Consider the following 19,073-nt stretch of genomic DNA (forward strand, 5'->3'; position numbering starts at 1 on the left):
CCATGGGGTACATCAACTCATCTAGATATTTGCCTAGTTTTACAACAGGCTACATAAAAAGCACTAGCAAAGTCAGTACAAGCTAGAATTTCATACAATGAGTTGTTTATACTGCTCTGTATACTATACACTGACACGTAAGTACAATATTTATATTCCAATTGATTTATTTTATAACTATATGGTAAAAATGAGAACATAAGCAGTTTTTCAATAATAGCATGCTGTGACACTTTTGTATTTTTATGTCTGATTTTGTAAGCAAGTAGTGTTTAAGTGAGTTTACGTTTAAGTAACTTGGGGGTATGCAAGACAAATCAGACTGCTGAAAGAGGTACAGTAGTCTGGAAAGGTTGAGAGCCACTGGTCTAAATTCCAGTGGCCAATGTGCCTTGAAAATCCAATAGTGAAGGGGTCAGGGTGCTGCCAAGTTTATCTTCAAATGCATGTGAAGTTTAAACAACAAACTGAGAAAAACAAAGCTATGGAAACTCTCTCAAAGTAATCTAAATATGGTAAAAAGAACCTTTGAAAGGGTTGTTCTACCGAGAAAAATGGCTGCAAAAATGGAATCTGAAGGTTCTATGATTATTGTGTAAATGACTCCAGATCAAATCTAGTTGATTTTTCTATCGAAAGATTTTTTTTCTAAACTGCCAGTTGTTCAAACTTAACATGCACCTGAAAATCAAGCTCCTTTTTGTTCTGGCTTATGCATCACCACCAGTAATACAGATTCTGTGCATCCAAATTCTGCCCACTTTTACATCCATGCAACATCAGTGCAGACAGTGGGTGTCACAGATGTGGTTAAGGCACCCTAATTGGAAATGGTAATCAATTCTGTTAAGGAGGCGTGATCCAGAATAGAATCAACTTCTTCTGAAACAGATATCCTGGCTCTGTGGGACTAAAAGGAGCTAAGTATTAAAAATGTTTTTCTCTCACTCAACTAAGCAAATATAACTCTGAATACACACAAAGAATAGATCTGGTAAGATTAAGATGTGTCATTCTTACATTACCACTCTTTAAAGCAGAACTGCATTCTGAAGCAACCTTGCAAAATCTGCTCACTCCCAAAGGGAGTGTAAAATATTAGATTTTTAATAATGTTAATCGACCTGGTAAAGGGCTGGAAGAATAAACTTTATGTGGAGGGTGTTAAATTTTCGTGACAGTTTTGCACAGCTGCCTTCTAAGGGAATTTTGCAGATCACACAACATTTATAGACTATATGTTATAACATACGTATGATTTCAGTTTAAATTCAATTAAAAACAAATATATAAGACTGACAACAGAAAACCACTCACCATCCTCATCACTCTGGGCTTCAGGAGAAGAATCAGACTGGGAAGATGAAAACTCTTCTTTCCATTTTTTCCGTTTCTTTGGCGGTGGTTCAGCCTTTATCTTTGGCTGTTTAGCTTTGGGTTTCACAGAAGAGACTTTTGTTGTTGTAGTTTTTGGTGCTGGAGGATCAGGAGCTTTGCTGGTGCTGTTACTTGGTTTGCAATGAATGGGCCTGCAATATTATAATGAATAGTTTTATAAGTCATCTATATACATTCACACAAGATCTAATTTTAATAAAAAGAATCATGGTACTTTTTGTGAGTCATGTAAGTTTATTCCATTGCACTCTAGTATGATCATTTTCATTAATACTTAGCACTTAGTTTTACATTTTTGAAGTGCTGTTACATATTAATTAATCCTCAACAGCTGGCGATTAATTAGTAGTATTCCCATTTCGCACACAGTAAACTCTCTTTTCCAAGGTTACGGTGAGTCATGGAAGTATTTGGGAGCTCCAGGTGTATTCCAATCACTATTTTACTAAGGTATTGGTGGCCTTACTAACCTTGAATATCTGATGGAAATTTTGTAACCCCTTTTGGCGGACTACGAATCAAGATTTTGTGGTTGAAATATAATACAGTTGAACTGTACTTCAATTTTCACAACCATATATGAATGTGTGACATTTTATATTTCTGCATAAATACTGTGTGGGATTTAATGTAATGAATGAGAATTTTATTTTTTATCCTATCATCGCTACCCCAGTGGCTCTGTAGAACACCACATTGCAATATTTAAAAGTATTTAAATATAAAAAATAAAATAAAATAAAACCAGATTTCTAAACACTATATAACAAAAATTAGAGGAATTAAACTGAATACAAAGAAGAAAATATATAAATATTGTCATCACACTCCAACGTTGGAGAGAGAAAGTTTCAGACCTAGAACCCTCCACAAAGACACAGTCACCTGATGACCTAAAAAGCAATGGTGTAATCCCTCAGGGGCAGATGAATCACAGTTAAAAACTCCATCAGAAGGAAGTTCAAGAAGGAGATCTCAGATATAGATTCACAGAAATGTAAGGATGAAAGGGACCTCAGGAGGTCATCTAATCCAGCCCTCTGTGGTGAGGCAGGACCAAGTATAGCTAGACCATCCCCGACTGGTGTCTGTCCAAACTATATTTAAAAACCCATAGTGATGATTATTCCACAACATCCCTTGGAAGTCTGTTCCAGAGCTTAACTAACCTTATAGTTAGAAAGGTTTTCCTAATATCTAACCTAAATTTCTCTTGCTGCAGATAAAGCCCATTACTTCTTTTCCTACCTTCAGTGCACCTCGACAATTGATCACCCTCCTCTTTGTACCAGCCCTTAACATATTTGAAGACAGCTATCAGATCTTCTTTTCTCAAGACTAAACAAGCCCAGTTTAATTTTTTCCTCATAGGTCTGGTTTTCTAAACCTTTTACCATTTTTGTTGCTGTCCTCTGGACTCGCTCCAATTTGTCCACATTTTAAAGTGTGGTGCGCAGACTTGGACACAGTGTTCCAGCTGAGGCCTCACCAGTGTTGAGTAGAGGGACAATTACCTCCTGTGTCTTACATATGACACTCCTGTTAATACATTCCAGAATGATATTTGCCTTTTTCACAACTGCATTGCATTGTTGACTCCTATTCAATTTGTGATCCACTATAACCCCCAGATCCTTTTCAGCGGTACTACCGCCGAGTAGGGTGACCAGATAGCAAGTATGAAAAACCATGACAGGGGGTGGGGAGTATTGGAGCCTCTATAAGACAAAGCCCTATAAAATCGGGGCATCTGGTCACCCTACCGCTGAGTGAGTTATTCCCCATTATATAGTTGTGCATTTGATTTTTCCTTCCTCAGTGTAGTACTTTGCACTTGTCTTTATTGAATTTCATCTTGTTGATTTCAGATTAATTCTCCAATTTGTCAAAGCCTCTTTGAAATCAAATTCTGTCTTCCAAAGCACTTGCAATCCTTCTAAGATTGGTATCATCCATAAATTGTATAAGCATACTCCACTCCATTATCTAAGTCATTAATGAAAATATTGAATAGTATCAGACGCAGGACAGACTTCTGTAGGACTCCACTAGATAAATCCCCCAGTTAGACAGCAAACCTTCAATAACTCTCTGAGTACAGTCTTTCAACCAGTTTTGCACCCACCTTATAGTAATTTCATCTAAATCACATTTCTCTAGTTTTCTTATCAGAATGTCATGTGGGACTCATGTCAAAAGCCTTACTAAAATCAAGATATGTCATGTCCGTCACTTCCTCCCTATCCAGTGGCTAGTAACCCTATCAAAGAAGGAACTTGGTTTGGTTTGGCATGATTTGTTCTTGGCAAATCCATGTTGGTTATTACTTATAACCCTATTATCCCCTAGGTGCTCACAAACTGATTATTAATTTGTTCCAGTATTTTTCCAAGTATCAAAGTTAGGCTGACTGGTCTACAATTCCCCACGTCTTCTTTGTTCCTCTTTTTAAAAAAGCATTACATTTGCCTTTTTCCAGTCCTCTGCAACCTCAGCTGTCCTCTCTGAGTTCTTGAAGATAATCACTAATGATTCTGGGATTGCCACTGCTGTTTCCTTAGGTACCCTCAGGGGAATTTTGTCAGGCCCTGCCAAATTGAGTACAACTAACTTATCTAAATATTCTTTAACCTGTTCTTTCCTTATTTTGGCTTGTGTTCCTTCCCCTTTGTTGTTAATATGAAGTGTGTTAACTATCTAGCCACAATTATACTTTTTAGAGAATAGTGAAGCAAAACAGGCATTAACTAACTCAACATTCTTGTTGTCATCCATTATCAGCACTCCTTCCCTGCTAAGGAGCGGACCTATACCTTCCTTCATCTTTCTCTTGCTCCTAATGTATTTATGGAACCTCTTCTTTCCTTTTATGTTACTTGTTATGTATAACTCACTTTGTCCTCCAGCCTTTCTGATTTTGTCCCTATAAACTTGTGCTATTTTTTTGTATTCATGATGGGAGCCATAATGGCCTTTTACTATTTTATCAGGATTGCTGTTGTGCCTTAAAATATAGCCAGGGCCTACACGATAAAAGGCTTTATCACCAATAGGGTGGTCACTTTATAGACAGCCATTGTAAAGAATAATGTAAAGGGGAGGAATAATGTGACCATGATTACTCAAATCAGTAAGTAAACATATTGTCATATTCACAACAAGTATGAGCCAATGAGCAACAAAAACTCTGTGTAGCTCTGCTAAGAGAGAAATACAATAATTGAACTTCTTGGCATTAGATGTATTGCTGTTGCAATGTTGGCATGTGATATATAAGGGAGCAGTCTGTGAAAATGTACAAACGAAATACTTTCAGACTACGTCTGATACATGGCTTTCCATGGTAAGAACATGATTTAAAGTGTTGACAAAATTCTTTAGTTTGCTTTTTACTGCCAAACAAGCCCACTCTATGAGCAGTGATATCATAGAAGGAAAAGCATCTTTCTGACAACCATCTCTACTACCCAAGAGCAAAACTTTTGTCTTCCCAGAGTTGAGAATAAAGTATTCTACTTCTCAGGCATCCAGACAGCATTGTCATCCAAGCAACCTGGAAACACAGACTTAACTTGCATAGTCCACAAGGGAAGAGATATGTAATTGTGTACCAGCATCATACATATATATTACTAAGTGTTTAGAAATTATCTCACCTGGGGGCCTCCATTTATGTTGAGTAAGAAGTAAGGCAAGATAGACATTTGAGTCATGTGGCATTCCAAATCCTTCATAGCTGTAATGGAAAACTATTGTAATCCATAGAAGCCAAGGGGAAGAGTTCATAGTTGCTGTAGAAACTTTAATTAATTGCTCAAAGCAAGTAATTCAAAGTTTCCACTTAATGCTGCATTAATGTCACTTTTGAATAAGATATTCTGAACTATTAGAGCACGTGTGGGGCTCATGCCAAACCAATACAGTAAAATAAAAAGTGATCTGAAAATAAATACCTTGCAGACTGTACAGGTTTACTTCGTGGTTTTTTTGAACAGACTCTGACATACTCCTTTTTGTTTGCATTTTCAATGAACTTCACATACACCCGTTTGTATTTCATTTTTGCATCCCCAAAATACCCAAGATACTGTGAAAAGCAAAACAAAAACATATAATTACACAGATTTTCTTATTAAAGTTATTTTGCTAAGCGAAGTTATTCTATTGATCATTTACACATGAAAATACTAAGACCATCTATTTGGGTACAAAAGCGACCTACTCTAAAACTGTTGTAATTTAGGAGGGAATTGCCGCTGGATTTTAAATATCCTTAAAATATAAATAAGACAATATAGTCACTGGGCTTGGTTTTCTCTTGCATCTGAGCTCTGCTAGGCACAGGGTGAGGGGCACCATCAGGGAGTGGGTTACTGGGCTGGTCTGCGCTTACACTTGCATGGAAGAGCAACTGGGGAGATATCCTACTTTACACTGTCAATGTATGGTCCATAAGGGGTCATACACTAGCTGATCTTCAGAGTGGAGCTCCACTCCACCCTACCTCCTCTCTATCTCTTTGTGCCATAAACACTGCCAGGATGCAAGTATGGGAAAAGAGCACATGACCCAACTCCACCAGCTGAGAACTCCACCAGCTGAGAACTCCTCCTCGCTGGGGGAATGCTAAACTGGGTAGTTGAGACCTTTGCATGACCTTCATGGCACAAAGAAACCAGAATGAAAATGAGAACTGGTCTTGAATATACGACAGCAATTCTTATTGTCGTTCTGCTAAATGTAGCAGAGGGACCCACTAACTATTCATTTCTAGCCCTAGAATTAGGGAGATCTTTGCAGAAATGCTAGTACAGAAAGTAAACAGAAATGTCATGTTCCTTTAACGCTCCAGGGTCAGACATTTTCTTTTGTGCAAGCAGGGGCTCAACCAGAAGTCACTGTAGTTTTACAAGGAATCTTCATACTTACACTATTAGTAGCAGCAAACTCTCTCTGTCCATCTCGAATTTCAGGAACAAACTTTTGTAACAAAGCCTTTTGTACTTTCCAGATTGCTGGAGGCTCTTTTCCCGTTTGTAAAGCCATCTATAAGAACCAAAAATGTATTAGCTAAAAATTGTGCTTATTTTCCTTCCAAAATGTATTAATTTTTTTCTTTAGAGATAAACCGGATATAAATTCTCCAGATTCCAAATACACCACTATTATGTGCTGATGGCACCAGGATATTAGCTACGAGGTATATTCAGTACAGTACCATCTATAGACTAAACCTCAAAATTTATTTCCTCAAGATCTTTGAAGCTGACCCAGCCAACTCCATCTATGCAATCAAGCCACAAAAACCTGACAAATTTCATTTCAGCAATTTGTCATTTTTTTCAAAGTTTCTTTTATCATCATGCCTTTGGTAGTATGAAAATAATTTTTAAAAACAAAACCACCAAATAGCAGAAAAATGACTCCCCATAGTCCCTAGTGCTAGCTCTCTGTGACTGTAGAGTTCCCAAAGTACCTGACATTATGGCATGTACTTGCAGTTACGTGAAAACAAAAAGTTCAATAGTAACTAGTGAACTGGACGAAGATTACATTTGCAGTTCAACTTTTAGTTCAACAATTAGGTCAAACAGATTATCCTCTTAAAACATTTCTTTCTGTCTTAAATATTGTAAACATATCTGTAATAATTAACCGCCCAACCCCTAGAAATCCTTCTTTAAAATATTAATCTATAAAGATTCTCATATTTTAAGGGAAGTGTAGAAAAAACTTAAAAGTGTATTTTCAAATGGTTATGAGAAAAACCCTACAAGATTAGGATCCAATATTGCAAAGTGAGAATATTTTAAAACTAGTTATTCCTTAACTTACCTGACACACCTAGCAAATTGTTAACAGAACTTTTATTTTAAAATTTGAATTCAAAAGGGTCCATAGGAAGGCAAAGAATAAACATATCTAGGAACGATTTTTAAAGTGACATGCAAAAGTAATAATAAAATCTGTGAGCTAGAACAGTAGCAGAGGAGTGGACATGAGGAAGACAAAACAGAAGAAGAATTAGAAATGGAGAAAACAAATAAGGTTTCCTTAAACTCGGCAGACATTATGAAGAGTTGTAGTGGATCCACATAGGAGCCACTCCTTGTTAGAGGAGCGAACAAAGCTGCCACAAAAATTAAAAAAAAACAAAAATCCTAAAACAAAAAACTAAGGGCATGTCTACACGAACAGTGCTGCAGTGGTACCGATGCAGCTGCGCTGCTGCAGCACATCTGGTGAAGACACTCTATGCTGATAGAAGAGAGCTCTCCTGTTAGCATAATAAAACCACCTCTGTGAGCGGCAGAAGCTATGTTGGTGGGAGAAGCTCTCCCACCAACACAGCGCTGTGCACATGAGTGCTTATGTCATTGTAACTTATGTCGCTCAGGGGGATGGTTTATTCACACCCCTGAGCGACATAAATTATGCTGACATAGCCTGTAGTGTAGACATAGCCTTAGACACATACTTCAACACCATACTCCTGAAAGCTAATCAAAGTCTTCAATAAGGATGTACTCTGGTGGGGTCAAGAATCCTTGAAAACTTTAGCTCTTTTGTAAAAGGTTAAAAGACGTACACCAAATCTGGAAGACTCCTGCCAACTAATGTATGTATATCTATAGACAATGTTGAGATCTAATTGAGATTATCTGCTGCAGTTATTTACCTTTTTCATTTAACTAGTATGAATGCTTGACACATAATTAAAGTGATGCATATTCCCTCCCAAAAACTAGAACCACAACTGTATGCCATCTTGGCAGCATCACAAATATGTTGAGCTATGCAGTAGAATATTAAGCCTCTGCCCTTTGGTAGTTTGATTGTTGATGCCTGCTTCATGGTGTGTGCTGGTAATTACTCAAAACAAACATTTGGATTACCTTTAGCATATCTATATCTTCAATCTTCACTACAAATTCATCACGTTCTCTGTACATGCCCTCTCCTCCACTGTCCGTATTCTCCTCATCAGTACATCCTTCTATTGCAACAGCTGCCTGTATTTTTGCTAACTGGTCTGAAGTCAGACCATCCTGGTCAGCTATCTTTAGGAGTTCTGCTGAACTTGTTTTCTCCTGAACATTTACCACAGGAGCAGTAGTGTTTGGAGATTCCTGCTTTACAAGAGCAGCGGTGTTGGCAGTAGTAGCAACTGCCATTTTTTCAGTTTCTGAAGCAAAAAACAAGCAAGCATCGGTTATATGAATCATCAAGGATCAGCAACATAAGAAGGAAATTATGTTTATTTTATTTACTTTCCCAGACAATACATACAAAAAGCACCCATTCTACAAATTAAAATAGCAAAGTTAACTAGCCCTAAGTTAAACCTATATCTAAAAAACTTAAAATAATTAGTATTAAGTCTGTATGTTTGCATGAAACTGATTTTGTTATAGCTATAGCACATAGGCATTATGGTGATAACGTGCCTTAGAACACATTATTACAGAGAGGACCAACAGGAAAACACCGTTTTGCTCTGTGGAACAAAGCAAATGGCAGACTCTAACAGATTACTATTTTGGATCTTGTTGGCCTCCCCTCTGCTGATATGCAAACTACATCTTCATCATTTTCATCAAATAAAGAAAAAGGAAAGTGGCTGTCATGTATAACACAAAACCTAAATCAAATATGAAAAAGTATTTTCTTAGTGGCGCTTCCGGGGCACTCTCATTTTGCATCTTCTAATAAATTAACTGGTGGTTTCAGATTATATTTTAATACTCCTAACAATCCTATAATACAATTTAACACAAAGTAGTGCTTTGCAATGAGAATTAATGGTACAAAGTGAAAAAATGAAAAGCACTCCACTTCTGTATGCCACACTTAGTCAGTGGAAATTCCCAATTCCCCAAATGATTATTATTCCCTTTCCCCATCCACAAAGAAGACCTCTTTTAGGTATTGTATTACCATCTGCCCTCAAGACATACTTGCTTTAACGCTGGCTTGCTAATCTAACTAAACAATGCAAGCCACAATTTAATTGCTAACATCACACATAGTGAACTAGCATCAAAGGTTGGGACGTATCCTTTAAAAACACAAACAATAAAAGTATCATTTCACGTGATAAATTTCAAACAATGAGATACAGGAAAAAGAATATTCTATATAAATCATCATTATAAAATAATCCAAAAACAAGTTAACTGGATATTTAAATTATTGCATCTCTACTACAAACACGCATTATCTGGAAACAGGAAGAGTCATTAAAAAATCACTATTGCCAAATTTGAATAATGTATATGAAAAGAAGTTACAGTGCATGCAGAATAAAATATTTCATGTCACATGACTGCAAGTATGGTAAATGCATTGGTCCAGTGAAAGCTGCAACACTTTTATTTAACATAAAAGTTGGTATACAGTTATTTTCCAAGTACATCTAGAAGTTTCCCAAGAGCAGTAAAGTATGTATGAGGTACCCTAGTGTTAGCATGGTAGAAAGGTCTATATATTAGTTTGAATATTTTTACATTTTTATATTGTTGAGTCTAAAAAATAAACAGATGTATAATTGCACATGTATAAGGAAATCAGTACTGACTCTGCATGACCAGCATGTTGCAGAATGTCAATTAATGTTATCTTGGATAAGGTACAAATAGTCCTTCCTACAACAGAAGAGGAATTTGGTGGTATACATATGTATTATATCTTTATACAAAATAGTGAAAAGATGGTACAACCATATTTTTAAAACAAAGTATGAAGAAAAAAAGGTTAAAATAAAGCTTCACCTACTTTTCTCAGAATAATTTTCTCAATGCTCAAGAAAAGGGAAATTCCTTTTGTACATATGCTCTGTAAAAAGTTCTTAAATGCAATTATTTGATTTAAAAAGATGTTCACATTGTCTTTGGTTAGAAGTATTAACTGGGAGACTGTCCACACTGCTTTAACATTCAGAAAAAATACCAGTTATTTAAATATCTTAAAAATTCAGAATTTTGCACTGAGAGAAATGGACGAAGCTTTATTTTAAGATGTTTCCTTCCTCTGCTCAAAAATAGAAGTTATAAACGAATCATTTTAATTAAGTATACTCACAAAAGCAAACATGTCAGTTATTCAATCAAAACTGTTTCCTTTGTACTAAATACATTGTAAAATAAATCCTTTTGTATCAGCGTATTATGCCAAATTATTATTTTTTAATTTAAAAATATACTTTTGGGTCACATTAGCTACAGCAAATCAGTTTACACTTATTTCATTTCAGTAAAAACATCCAGAAATTATCCACAGTGAAAGAATTAAAATCAAATCTTATTTATATTGGCCCTGGTCAGAGTTCATTCACATGTAAATTTGCACATGGAAATGTTTTTACTAAGTACATATATACATCTTCAACAAGATTACTTTTGATAAATACGAACAGTGGAGCAGACAGCTTTAAAATCGTAAAGTAATTTTTCCAATGGCTGGAAGAGGAAGATGGATGATATTTGTAACAGATTCTCTCTGGAGTGTCAACTTTGCTGGCTCGGGGCCTCTTGCCACACAGAGTTACCACCACAAGGTCAGGCCAGTCCAGGTTCTAGCCCCTTAGGGTATGTCTACACAGCAAAGAAAAATCCGTGGCTAGCCCATGCCAGCCGACTTGGGCTCAAGAGGCTTGGACTACAGGGCTGTTTCATTGCTGTGTTGACTTCTGGGCTAGGACCCTGCAGGGTATTAGGGTCCCAGAGCTCCCGAGCCCAGAAGCCTACCCAGCAACGAAACAGCCCCTCAGCCTGAGCCCTGCAAGACCGAGTAGGTTGACACAAGCCAGTAGCAGGTTTTTCTTTGTTGTGTAGACATACCCTTAGTCCTTGCAGTGGGCCGCACCCTTGTAGTACTGCTTACTTTGTGATGGGTGGGGCAAAGCAAAAGTTCAAACTCAGGAAAGAACAAGCCCCTCCTGGGGTCAACAGAAGGTGAAAAGGTCAGCAGCCCCACCTTACTTCAGGAGTGCCTGGGTAGCAGCTTTACTGGAGTTCTTACGGCCAGATAGCTGAGTCAGTCTCTTCGTAGTAGGCTTGCCCCTGGAGTTTGCTGGACTCCTCGCAGAGCTGGCGGGATCTCTCGCATGGGGGGTTCTTTCTGCTGCTTCAGGACCACTCCAGCCGTTTCCTTCTCAGGGCTTCCCCCTGGCCGACAGCAGTTTCCTCCTTTTAAAGCCCTCCTCCCTACCATGCATGACTGGCAGGGCTGAAGGGGAGGGGCTACCTTTGTACACACTGCCTCCCTAGTCCCTTTGCTGTCAGTGTGGGATTTATACACCCTACCATAGTATTACAGAGCAAAAGAGACAAATATTTCACAGCTGGGGAGAAGGAAAGAAGTACAGCTCAAAGTTTCTTTAGCACTTTGGAGGCTAGAGCTGAAATTCAGAGGGATCTGACTGGAGAACAGGGCTATAGACAACAAAATGAAATTCAACAAAAACAAACATAAGGTGCTACACTTAGGGGAAAAAACCAAATGCACAAATACAGAATGGGGGATAACTGGCTTGGCAGCAGCACTGCTGAGAAGGATCTGAGAGTTGTGGTGGGTGACAACCTCAACATGGATGCCTCAGCAATGAAATGCTGTTGCAAAAAAAAAACCAAATGCAATTTTAGGTTGCATTAACAGAGGCATAGCCTGTAAGTCACGGGAGTTGAAAGTATCGCTCTGCTCGGTACTGATTAGGCCTCAGCTGGAGTACTGTGTCTAATTTTGGTCACCAATGTATAGGAAGGATGTAGAGAAATTCGAAAGGATCCAGAGGCAAGCAACAAAGATGATCAAAAGAATGGAATGCAAGCCATATAAGCGACACTGAAGGAACTGTGTATGTTTAGTTTGGAAAAGGAAGATTAAGGTGGGGAAACATGAGAGTGGTCTTCAAATACTTGAAAGGCTGCCATAAAAAAGATGGAGAAAAGTTTCTCTCTCTTGCCACAGAGGGCAGGAAAAGAGGCAATGGGTTTAAACTACAGCATAGCAGATTTAGATTAACTCTCAGGAAAAACTTCCTAGCTATAAGAACAGTAGGACAATGGAACAGACTGCCTAGGGAGGTTGTGGAAGCTCCTTCACTGGAGATTTTCAAAAGGAGGCTGGCTAGCCACCTGTCTTGGATGGTCTAGACGCAAAAAATCCTGCATCTTGGTAGTGGGTTAGATTAGATGGCCCTTGCAGTCCCTTCTAACCTATGATTTTATGACTCCCAAGACTAGCTATATGAGATTCCTCAGAGATGCCACATGCAGGCAGAGGTACCTTCCAAATACACTATATTTGAGATATGAAGGTAGCTTGTGTGAACAGCAACAAAGAATTTATTGAACTTAACATATATATGGAAACCCTGGCCCATATGCTTCTAGGAAGCACTCCTGTTAACACAGGGATCTTTATGGATACATGTTTAGCATGGAGCTCCAGGACAACACCTATTCTAATTCTGTGCACTTAAAAGTATCAATACCTTCCTATACAAAGCAATGATAGAACATGCTTAGAGCATGTTTGATGTATAAAAAGTTGTGATAAGAGACAAAGTGGCACTGAACTCTACGTGTCAAAATTGTTTCTGAGATGCATACATTTTTAGTGATAACTAGGTCTCTTAAGCAGTATCCAGTAATTTACAAACTTCATGGATCCACCATTTCCCCTAGTCCCCAAAGATTCATGGACTGGACATTCTTTTGGGAAAGGAGGTCTGGATAAGGTTCCTCTGAATAATAAATGTCTCTGCTCTTGACTTGGCTAGAGATACTGCTGTAAGATTACTTGAGGCATTCCTTTTCCCAAGGGTCTGTGAGCCAGCTATATTTGCCACCACACTAATGGACTGGCCTGAAAGTTCCACAAATTTGTCTCTGGAGATCCACAATTGTAGTTGAATGTAAAGTATGTGGCAGCATTAAATCTCGTTTAATATGCATGTAAATATTAAAGCCAGAAGAAACAAACTGGACAAGCATTCAAAAAGATTGCTTTCAGGAAATCAAAAGGACCCGGAACCACTAAAGTAACTGGGTACTCTATGTTGTTAGCCTTTAAAGCATTTGGGCAAATGCTGATGAAGCCGTGCCTGCTGAGGCAGACCCTGACCTCTGTTGGTAGAATCTGCCCTTTTTGCTTCTTGGAATCTGACGAGTTCTTCATTGTGAACTTCTGCCCAAATGTTACTTGGAAACCCTGTGACTGACATTTGAAGGTGAAAGTGTGTTTCTCTCCAGATGCTGCATAGAGACCCTGAGATCTGAAAGTGACCATGAAGTCTAAGATGTGCAATGTCTTGCCACTGAACTAATTAGGCCCCTAAAAAGGGCAGATCTAGTCTTCCCTTGGAAAGTCGGAGAAATTTAGTCTCAAGGACCGGCATATAGTGACTGCAGCCACTGTCTTTGCCAAAACATTAGCAGCATCACAGTCTGCAGGGCTGGTCCAGCACTTGTCAAATCCAAGTTACCATGGTTTTCGCCTCCTACTTATCAACTTTGTCACAAAAACATAAAACTATTTTAAAATGTATAGAATAGACACATTAATATTTAGCAGAGGAACTATATATAAAATATAGAGAGTGCCATCAGTACCACCCAAGTTGCACTAGGTAGGACATTTACCTTTCATAAGTTCCATTTCTCTAAAGTCATCTACTTTGTGCTTAATAGTACAAAGTCTGGACTCCCCCTATTGAGAAAGTACCAATAAAACACATCCTCAGCTTGCCAGTGTAAAAAGAAATGTTTTTATAAGTAATTCTGCTTTATGTAATTCAATCATCACTGAAAGAACATACACAATTCCACCAAGGTAAAAACAATCTTTTCTGGAAGTAACTCAATTATGTCATCATGATGAAATTTCTTTAAAGACACTGTTGCATTTTTACAATCTTTACTGTCCATGTGATGGAACATTTGGTACTAGACTGTTGATTTTACAGACAAAACCTTATCTACCATTTTGAGTTAGAAAATAATAGAGTTGACATCTGTTTACTAAAATAAAAGTTTCTCCATTCCATGCCAAAATCATCTTTTAAACTGAAAAAGAAATATTTAAGGATATATTTTCAAAACAAAGTGCAAGGATTTAGCCACATAACTTCCACTATTGTGGAAAACACTAATTTAGTTAAATCTCAGTTCAATAATTTGAATATTACTCCTAAATTTTAGTGTGACCTAACAAAGGTCTTTTGAAAGATATGGTTTATCTAAAACTAAAGATATCTAACATTAAAAATTAAAGTATATGCAAAATCTACAGAATTATGTCTTTGAAAGTAAACAACTATTTTACCTGATTTGTTCTTTTTGTCGGCAGTATCATCCAAAGCTGATAATGCTGTAGAGATGCTCTTCTGAAGATCATGGTTACCCCCTACAGAATCATCTTCATCAGAAGAAAACGAAGGCAATGTTTCCAAATTTTTCTTAAGTTCATCATCAACTTTTTTGGTTGGACTTTCACAGCCACCCTCAACAGGCAAAGGAGCTGCTGCTGGCTGTGGCTTTGAAGGTGGCTGGGGACCCGGGGCACGGACTATCTGGGTAACTGGCCGCCTCGTCCTGTTAGGCATTCGTACAGCAGGTGCTGAGAACTGTTGCCTGGGCCCAGATTTTAGAAAGTCTAAAAAAGACGCAAGGAACCCTGTTTTGACTTCTGGTTGCTTTTCTTCCACTTCTTTAATTTTTTGCCTCATTCTTTCTTGATGCTGATAAATATCATAACTTTCAGAAACAGGAGAAGAATAAGGTAAACATATGTCAGTTCCTCTTATATTCTGACGTTTGCACTGTCCACTTCGTTTCAGTTGTTTCTGGCTTGCACTGTCGTCTTCTGTAGCATTTTTTATTTGGCTTTTTGCTTTACTTTTTTTCTTTTGAAGGTTCCCTTGACTTAAATCTTGGTTCTCTTCTTCAGTTTTGCTACCACTTACATCTCCTGGTTGTAGCACAGATATTGCTTGCAATGGACTTTTAATCTTGTTAACTACTACAATGCCATCATCACAACCCATATTAAAATCATTATCTGATGTAACGCTCTCTTCACTTAGACTCCGACCACTTGAAACAAATTCTGAGTCTCTAGCATTCAGTGTACCATCAATGGGAACATCATTGTCTTCTTCAGATTCATGACTAATGCTAGACTGTTTCTTAACTTTGCCAGAACCTTGTTCTTGCTCCTCCTGACTAGGTCCAAGGGCTGGAGAAGTCATTCTAGCTGATACATTTTGATCAGAAGTCTCCATATGTTGATCAAGGATCATATGTTTTGATTGTATTGTAGACACTGTTGTAAGGTTTATAGTAACTTGGCTTCCATTTAGAGAAATATTATTTATGCTGTGTGGTTTTCCAACTACAGTGGGTGAGGAGCTGAAACTAGGAGATATGTGTCGTACATCTATTGACTGGAACTGAGATTTGGAATCATTACCATTTTCAACAGATTGGATTTCTTCTTCGTTAGATGTGGATTTGGAAAATTCTGATGGTGTGACCCCACACGCTGCTGCTGTTGCTGCTAAGATGTCATCCACATTAGACAATATATTCCTATCATCACTGAGAAGCATAGACTCTGGAAAACATATCGAACCAAGAGAAACAAACTGATTCTTTGATTCATGTTGATTTGGTTGAGTAAAATGGTCTTTTGATGTCATATGTTGCTGTAGTGGTTTTGAGGACTCAGAAATTTCCATTTTAATAACTTCTGCATTTTGAGGATGAAGCTGTTGCTGAGAATGACGCCCATTACTTTGAATAATGTGATTATCCATTTGAAGGAACTGATGGGCTACCTGCTGAGGACTCTGTATTCGTCGCACATGTGGAGATGCCTTTGCTTGTCCTAAGCCTGACTGCAGTATTGACTGCTGAAGAATTTGTAAGTCACAGGCAGATTCCAGAAGTACCTGTGCATTAGGCAAACATAGTTGATTGCCATGCCTCAAAGCATGAGCTTGAATCTGTGATGATGTGCTAATGACTTGGCCCTGCTGTTCTTGGGCCTTAGTTTCATGTACCTTATGCATAAGAGAATGCTGATGGTTTAGTTCTTTAGCATTTACACTTATTTGTGTTGTCTGCATTAAATTAGCTGCCTTTTTAATATCATGGCTTATTACATTAGTGATATGGCCAATCTGTTGAGTAAGCTGTGCCACAGAACCAACCATCCTCTCATCTTTTTTTGATCCTTGGAGAGTAAGCCCAACAACTTGATCTTCAAGACGAGAATTACTTCTGATTACACTTTGAGAATATCTGTCATCTGCCTTTGAGACCCTATAGGCAGCATCCTGAGCATTAATTTCACTATCAGTTAGCCTTTGGGTAGAGGATTCAAGAGAAGCTTGCTGTTGCAATGCCTGTAAATCTTGCACTGACAATTCATCTTCCTGTTTTGATGAAGCATACAAGTTAGAGTCAGATTTCCTTTTAACATATATTTTTGTATCTGAGGAAGGTCTATTGTTCTGCAGTGTTTGTGAATGAGCTGGGGATGCAAAAGTAGGAGACTGAACAGCTGTCAAAAACTTTTGAGACTGTGGAGAAGATGATTCTTGGGTCTGAGAATTCTGAGAAGAATGTAGAGAAATATAGTTCTGGTTTGGGCTTGAGGCTGACAAATTTTGAACACGAGATGAGGAAGAAAATGGAAGAGAAGGTGAAGTTAATGTTAAAGACTGCCCTGAAGTATAACTTTCTGAAGGACTAACAGCTGACAAAACCTGTGATTGAGATGAATAATTAACCTGTGATTGGTTAACGGGAGATAAACCCTGAGAGTGATTAGAAGAATAACTCTGAGATTGGCTAACTGAAGAAAGATCCCTTGTTTGACCAGAGTAGTTCTCATTTGGAACTGAAGTTAATACCTGTTGATCTGCAGAGTAACTTAGTGTTGTCTGACTATCAGAAGTTATAGTTTGCGATTGCCCAGAAAAAGTCAGCGTTTTATATAATGAGGGCAGCTTCTCAACCTTGCTAGATGAGAAAACTTGTGAATGACTGACAGATGGCATATTCTGTGACTGTGTGGAAACATAGTTTTGGGATTGGCTGACTGACAACAGACTTGGTAGCTGTGCTGTAGAATAGATTTGTGCTTGACCTGCTATTACAGAACTCTGGTTTTGTGCAGTTTTGGAATAGCTTTGTGTCTGCACAGGAGAGGCTACATTTTGAGGTTTGGGGGTCTTTGTTGACCTTGATAGCTGCTTTGTAGAACAGTTTTTTGCTTTTACTGTAGAAGTAGATGGGAAACCAGGTGATGGAATTGAAGATGTGTAAGACTGAGCAAGTTCCACAGAGACTTGAGAGGTCTTCTGTTGTGATCCTCCATTGCTCACCTGAGTAGCGTCTCCAACTGGACTGCAGGACAGTGCTGACTGCCTGGATGTATCCTGAAAATTAACTCCACTTGTACTTGATAAATAACTGTGTAGGGAATGCTGTGAACCAGTCAGTTGTGCCTGAACAGACTGTGTACTTGAAGGCCGCTGATGGTGTTTAATAACACTACATTCTCGCTGAAGTCCTCTATCAATGGAGGCAGTGGAACCAGAAAAGAGAGATGTGCTATATGCCTGAGAAGCCTGCTGAGCTCCTCCAAGTGTTGAAGGCAACAAACTAAACTGAGGTTGCAAGAGATGGGGTGCAGACTCTTGAGCAGAACGGTACGTTGATGACTGAGGTGGTATGCTGGTACTTAAAACAGAGCTGCCTAGGCGTTCAAATGTCAAAGCAGTTGGAACTGTGCCTTGTGATGTCTTGATTTGCAATAAAGGGTCATGAGCAGTTAAAAGACCATTTGATGTAGCACTGAATGTTGCATCTTGAAGTGTGAGAGATGGAGTAGTAGCAAAGTTTCTACTGCTGAAAGAGTTCGGATGCTGATAAGCTGATAAAGCAGATGTTGGTGGAAATGTTCCAGAGGTTGGCAATGCTCCAGTAACAAATAGTTCTGTTGCTGCTGAGGAATGCATACCTGGAGGGAGGGAGGGGGGGCAAAAAAAAAGCGTAAAGAAACTTTGTAAGTAATAATATTTTGTACTTCCATTTTATTCTACAATCTCAAAGCCCTTTACAAGTGTAACTTCAGACTCAACACTGCTGTGAGGGAAAGAAGTAGTGTTACTCTTAGATTTAAGCAAAAATACATCACAAAATGTTTACTTGCACACCTATGAATATATAAGGACACATTTTCTGGGTCTATTTTTCAAACTGGGCCTCCATTTTTGCAGGCATAATGAACTCCACATTGCAGTTAATTGTGAAGAAAAAGCACAAACTGAAATTATGTACTATTGGTGCAAAATGTGCCACAAAAAGAGAGCCCTGTTTGAAACCTCAGACACCTTTATATTTATTTTTATCTATTTAGTTGTTTTGATTTTAATCTATATGAAACTCCACATATCCACAACTCTTAATATACATTTAAATACATCATAGGAGTTAAAAAACATAAATCAAAGCAGTAGCACTTTTCTTACTCCTTCACTCCCACCCTAACACACCTTGTATAATCATCAGATAACAGAACACAACTGCTTAAGAAAGCTATAGAACACTTCTTTCAATAATGTACAGATCTCATTAAGTGGTGGTCACTCACAAATGCCTGGG

General features: G+C 38.2%; 1 protein-coding gene across 1 annotated transcript in view; it reads right to left on the minus strand.

Moving 5' to 3' along the window:
- Window positions 1-19,073, minus strand: part of QSER1 (glutamine and serine rich 1) — an 81,611-nt gene that overhangs the window by 21,803 nt on the left and 40,735 nt on the right. The window contains exons 4-8 of the mRNA XM_074955110.1: window positions 14,725-18,429; window positions 8,295-8,584; window positions 6,328-6,444; window positions 5,352-5,485; window positions 1,318-1,529 (exon numbers count right to left, since the gene is read on the minus strand). Of these exons, the coding sequence (XP_074811211.1) occupies window positions 1,318-1,529; window positions 5,352-5,485; window positions 6,328-6,444; window positions 8,295-8,584; window positions 14,725-18,429 (4,458 nt within the window). The remainder of the gene's footprint in view (window positions 1-1,317; window positions 1,530-5,351; window positions 5,486-6,327; window positions 6,445-8,294; window positions 8,585-14,724; window positions 18,430-19,073) is intronic.

Source organism: Natator depressus, chromosome 6, assembly GCF_965152275.1.
Source record: "Natator depressus isolate rNatDep1 chromosome 6, rNatDep2.hap1, whole genome shotgun sequence".
NCBI classification, from domain to species: domain Eukaryota; kingdom Metazoa; phylum Chordata; order Testudines; family Cheloniidae; genus Natator; species Natator depressus.